We start from the raw sequence: 5,265 nt of genomic DNA, 5'->3' as shown, positions 1-5,265 counted from the left end.
CAAGATCTTAATCATTTTCTTGTAGATGACAATTTCCCTTTGCCAAACAAGAGTGCTCTCTTCCAGCATCTTTCAAATGCAAAAGTATTTTCAAAATTTGATCTTAAAGTAGGATTTTGGCAATTAGGAATTAATCCAAAAGAAAGGTACAAGACAACGTTTTGCATTCCAGATCACCATTACCAATGGACAGTCATGCCCTTTGGTCTCAAAAATGCCCCATCCCAATTCCAAAAGCAATGGTAACGTTGTTCCAGCCACTCTTGGCCAATGCATTAATCTATGTGGATGACATCCTCCTGTTCTCAAAAGATGCAGAATCCCATGAAAGGTTGCTCACTGAATTTTATAATTTAGTGAAATCTCGAGGAATAATGCTTTCAGAAAAGAAAATGGTCATTGGACACTCTTCTATAGATTTCTTCGGAGTAAGCATTTCAAATGGAAAATATACTTTGCAGCCTCTCATAGCTGTCTCTCTTGGTGAATTTCTAGATAAGCTCACAAGTGCCAAACAGATACAATAGTTTCTTGGAATTATTAATTACATGTCCGACTTCATCCCAAAGATTTCCAAATACAGGAACTGTTTAGATCAACTCCTAAAGAAAAACCCTCCAAAATGGAATTCTATTCATACAAAAGTAGTCCAAAAATTGAAAAGATTAGCAAAAAAGCTTCCTTCGCTACAAATTCGAGGACCAGGAAAACGAATTTTGCAAACTGATGCAAGTGACGAATACTGGGCAGCAGCTCGTTTTGAAGAGATTGATGGAAAGAGAAATATTTGTGGATATAAAATGGTGCATTCAAGCTTCAAAAATTCATTACCATTCCACTTTCAAGGAAATACTTGTAGTAAGACATGGAATTGAAAAATTCCAGTTTCACCTCCTTAGGTATAATTTTCTAGTCGAAATGGACATATCTTCTTTTCCAAAAATGCTTCAGTTCAAACAAAAAATGCTCCCTCATCCTCAGTTACTCAAATGGTCAAATTGGTTTTCACAATGGTCTTTCCAAGTAAAGCACAACAAAGGAAAAGATAACCTGATCACTGATTACCTTTCTAGAAAGCCTCCAACCATTAACACTACAATTGTTCCTCCACCTTTATGTGTATATCTTATTACAGATCCATCCTCATCCTCAGGTTCTTCCTCTGTAGCCCCTAATGATATCCTTAATATGATAGAAAACCTTCCTCCAGACATAAAAGACCAAATAAAGACCTTGACCCTTGAAGCCGGATCCAAAAAAATCATCAAAGTCCTCCATAATTACCTTAAGGAACACCACAATCACTTTCTTGCTATTTACCCTGACTTGGACCAACCATGAAAAATCCCCTTTGCCTTTTAAATAACCAACTGGACGATCATGTATTATCTTTACATGTGGTACCTACTCAATGAGTATTATTTGTGCCTTCATTTTGAACTAGGATTTTATAAACTTGTTTTCCCCTGAAAATAGATATTTTCAAAAGTTTTGGTTTGAAATCCTAAAAAATGATGCTCATAATGGAGATTGGAAAAAGTATCCAGTCACAAAACATCCAGAATTTGGTCACAAAATTACTACATTATGTATGGTTGCTAAGCTCAATTCAAAAAAGGACATTCGAGTAGAAGGTATCTTTCACCCGTCAGAAATGCATTGGGTCACTAACCTAGATGACACCCTCCATTTACACATGGACACCACTTGGGCATTTTGTCACCATGCTCTTACAAAGACAGAATCCCTTAATAAGGGAATCTTATCTGAAATAGTACCAAGTACCCCAGAAGTTTACAGACAACAGTGGCCACATAAAGATCATTGGGAAATGTCCAATCCTTATGATAACCATGACCCAGATGTTGATGTTGACGTCGACGAAGAATGGTTCCAAGGAAGAGATGGATGGGACTCAATAGCTTGAACACTTAAAAAAAAAAGGGGGGGGGGGTGGGGGTCCTAGATACGTCCTGAAGTAGCTCGGCCTTATCCATGCATGTCAAAAACACTTATTGTCCCTACAGAAGCTTATCCGAAAGCAGCTTTGTCTTCAACCAGGCCCCTACCATCTCATGCAAAGCTGATTGTAAATTGTATCTAAATTTGGTTTGAGTTCCGTTGTCTATAAATACCTTCTTTGTATCTTTGTAATGGCAGAAGATAGCCTCCTTTAGAAATCCTTATGACCTATGTAAAGAGTTTGTTGAATCTAATAATATATGTCTGTTTGTTGTATCTAGTTTTCTGTTCTATATTTCTTTAGCGTTATATTTTCTTAACCAGTTGCCATAATATTCTTACACCCTCTTTCCCTCTCTCTTCCACTCTCTATCTATAGATTGGTACTGCCTCTAGGCATTCATTAACCACCGAACACAAAACAAATTATTGTACTACTGCCTCTAGGCATTCGTTAACCACCGAACACAAAACCAATTATTGTTGTGAGGGTCAGAATAAGATCTCTGCATTCTTTGATAAAATCATCAAGTAACTTCATAATGGATGTGCACTATAAGATTCCAATGATGATATAGTTTAATTTGTCCATTTGTGGTTACCGCTTTTTTAACTTTTATTAGTGTTTGTTTGTCCATAAAAGGATCCTCCTCCTCGAGGGAGAACCGGATCAAGAAAGTATACATATACAGCAGGGGAAATCACTCGGATTTCAAGCGACTTTATACCAACAAATAAGATCAAGCGAAGATGTCTACTTCCAGAAGCTCAAAACTTCATGTAGCCATGTTTCCCTGGTTTGCCTTTGGCCATTTCACTCCATTCCTCCATCTCTCCAACAAGCTTGCAGAGAGAGGCCATAGGGTATCCTTCTTACTTCCCAAAGGAGCACAAGCAAAGCTACAACATCTCAACCATTATCCAAACCTTATCAGCTTCTCTCCCCTTCTCGTTCCCCATGTAGATACCCTACCTCCTGGAGCCGAGACTGCCTCGGATGTTCCTTTTTCACTTCATATGCAACTTGCTATTGCTTTTGACCGAACCCAAAACCAAGTTGAAACCATTCTTACCACTCTCAAGCCTCACTTCATCTTCTTTGACTTCAGTTATTGGTTGCCAGCCCTTGCACACCAACTTGGCACCAAGGCCATAGCCTATTCCGTGGTAAGCGCGGCCACAATCGCATTCATTATGGTTCCCGCTAAGAAGATGGAAAAGGATATGACTAATGAAGAGCTAATCCAACCGCCTTCAGGCTATCCTTCTTTGTCAGTGGTGTTCAAATACAAGGAGTTCGAAATTGCAACAATAAAAATACTTGCTGAAGATCATGGAACTGGGGTGCCCATGTACTTTCGAATTACATCTAGCATAAAAGAGAGTGATGCGGTTGCCTTTAGAACATATCATGAGGTTGAGGGGCCATATTGTGACTATCTAAGGCAGCAGTACGCTAAGCCTGCGTTGCTAACGGGACCTGTCCTGACTGAAACACCAGAAACAAAGCTAGACGAAAAATGGACTAAATGGTTATGCAATTTTGAGCAAGGTACTGTGGTGTATTGTGCATTTGGGAGTCAAAATATACTACAAAAGGACCAGTTTCAAGAGTTGCTTTTGGGATTCGAGCTATGTGGGCAGCCATTTTTGGTGGCTCTTAAGTACTCCAGTTGGATGCGCAACAATTGAAGAAGCTTTGCCAGAGGAGTTTGTAGAGAGAGTTAAAGGGAGAGGGTGGGTGTATGGGGGTTGGGTGCCACAAACATTGATATTGGAGCACCCATCTGTAGGTTGTTCTGTGACCCATTGTGGTTATGGGTCCATGTGGGAGTCTCTTCTTAGTGATTGCCAAATAGTATGTGTTCCATACCTTAATGATCAAATTTTGAATGCCAGATTAATGGTGGAAGAACTCAAGGTTGCAGTGGAGGTGGAGAGAGAAGATAATGGTTGGATTTCAAAGCAGAGTTTGAGTGAGGCCATTATCTCTGTGTTGGACAATAACAGTGAAGCAGCTGGGATAGTGAAACATAATCATGCCAAATTGAAGAAGGTAATTACTAGCGAAGGCATGCAAGAGAGATATTTGGACACTTTCATTCAGAGCCTACAAGGTCTTTTGGATTGACTTGAGTGACTGTATGAACTCAACTACATCTTAATCACTTTCACTTGCCCGAAGAAGAGCAGTAGATGTTAGTTGTTGGCTGCTGCTAGAGTCCAGTGCACACACGGCAAGTCCTACATCAGATGTAGATTATTAAGAGCTATCTTTTATTGATTTTATCTATTGCCATTATTTTTTATTTAATGTGTTGATGTTATTGGTTTGAGTGCTCGTAGAGTCGTTGATGATTGATTAATGTGGGGTAACATTTGATGATCCTTATCAATTATCCATATCCTTTGCTTGTCCTTATCAGATGCTGAGTTGTTTAGGAAAGTTGGGGTCTGCAAGGCCATTATGTGCTGAGTTGTTTAGGAAAGTTGGGATAGGTAGAGATTGAATTTCAAATCTCTTTATTTAAATATTAGACTTATTATATGTGCTTTGCGTGTGTAATAATACTATTTTTTTTTATTTTTTTTTTTGGTTTAGTGTTATAATGCTTAAAAGTGATATATAAATAACCGTGTATTTATTTTTATTTTTTAAATGAGGTAAGGTAACGTGGAATAATGTTTAAAAATGAGAGAGAATTATAAGAAGTTGAAACCCAATGGAACATTTAAATTTATTGATTGGGATAAAAATTGTGATAAGTAAAAAATTTTGAGATCTGAACAAAAAAAAAAAGATGATATACGTTAGTGTGGATGGATGGGGATTTGTGATAACTGTAGAGAATTTGGATTAAAAAAATTTTGGAATGTTTTAAAGAATTTAAAAAAAAGCTATAGAAATTTTGAAATAAGAATGAGTAATTTTTATGTGAGGTAGGTTTTTTTTTTTTTGAATAAGTAATTTTGTACATTTTTTTTGGATAAAGATAATTGAAGTTTTTTTTTTTTTTTTTTTTTTGAGAATGAGATAATTGAAGTATTTGAATTCAAATAGATAACAAATACAGATAGGAATCAAACATTTGAATACAAATGGGTTGTAAGAATAACTTTTTTTTTTTTTTCCTTTTGTACGTGAGATAGTATTACTGTTTTAACATTTTTTACTTTTTTGTAGGAAAAAAACTAAACTAAAGGGTATGTTATTTCAGAATTTGTATGAGGATATTTTGGTACACTAAAAATTGAAGACGAAACTGTACTGTTCGAACCAACGCGGTGCTCCTGGCATCACAA

General features: G+C 36.9%; 1 protein-coding gene across 1 annotated transcript; it reads left to right on the top strand.

Annotated features, from left to right (window-relative positions):
* Positions 1-2,045: 2,045 nt before the first annotated feature.
* On the top strand, positions 2,046-4,387 carry LOC115952444 (anthocyanidin 3-O-glucoside 2'''-O-xylosyltransferase-like). Its single transcript, XM_031069615.1, has one exon. The coding sequence runs from the start codon at positions 2,713-2,715 to the stop codon at positions 3,652-3,654; it is 942 nt and encodes a 313-aa protein (XP_030925475.1). The 5' UTR covers positions 2,046-2,712; the 3' UTR covers positions 3,655-4,387.
* Positions 4,388-5,265: the final 878 nt, after the last annotated feature.

The sequence above is a fragment of the Quercus lobata genome, chromosome 7 (assembly GCF_001633185.2).
Source record: "Quercus lobata isolate SW786 chromosome 7, ValleyOak3.0 Primary Assembly, whole genome shotgun sequence".
Lineage (NCBI taxonomy): Eukaryota > Viridiplantae > Streptophyta > Magnoliopsida > Fagales > Fagaceae > Quercus > Quercus lobata.
Note: the sequence above shows the minus strand (reverse complement) of the source record. Positions and strands in the feature narration are given on the sequence as shown.

Excerpts from the sequence above, each read along its gene's own strand:
- LOC115952444 (XM_031069615.1), top strand. The coding sequence starts at position 2,713 with ATGTCTACTTCCAGAAGCTCAAAACTTCATGTAGCCATGTTTCCCTGG.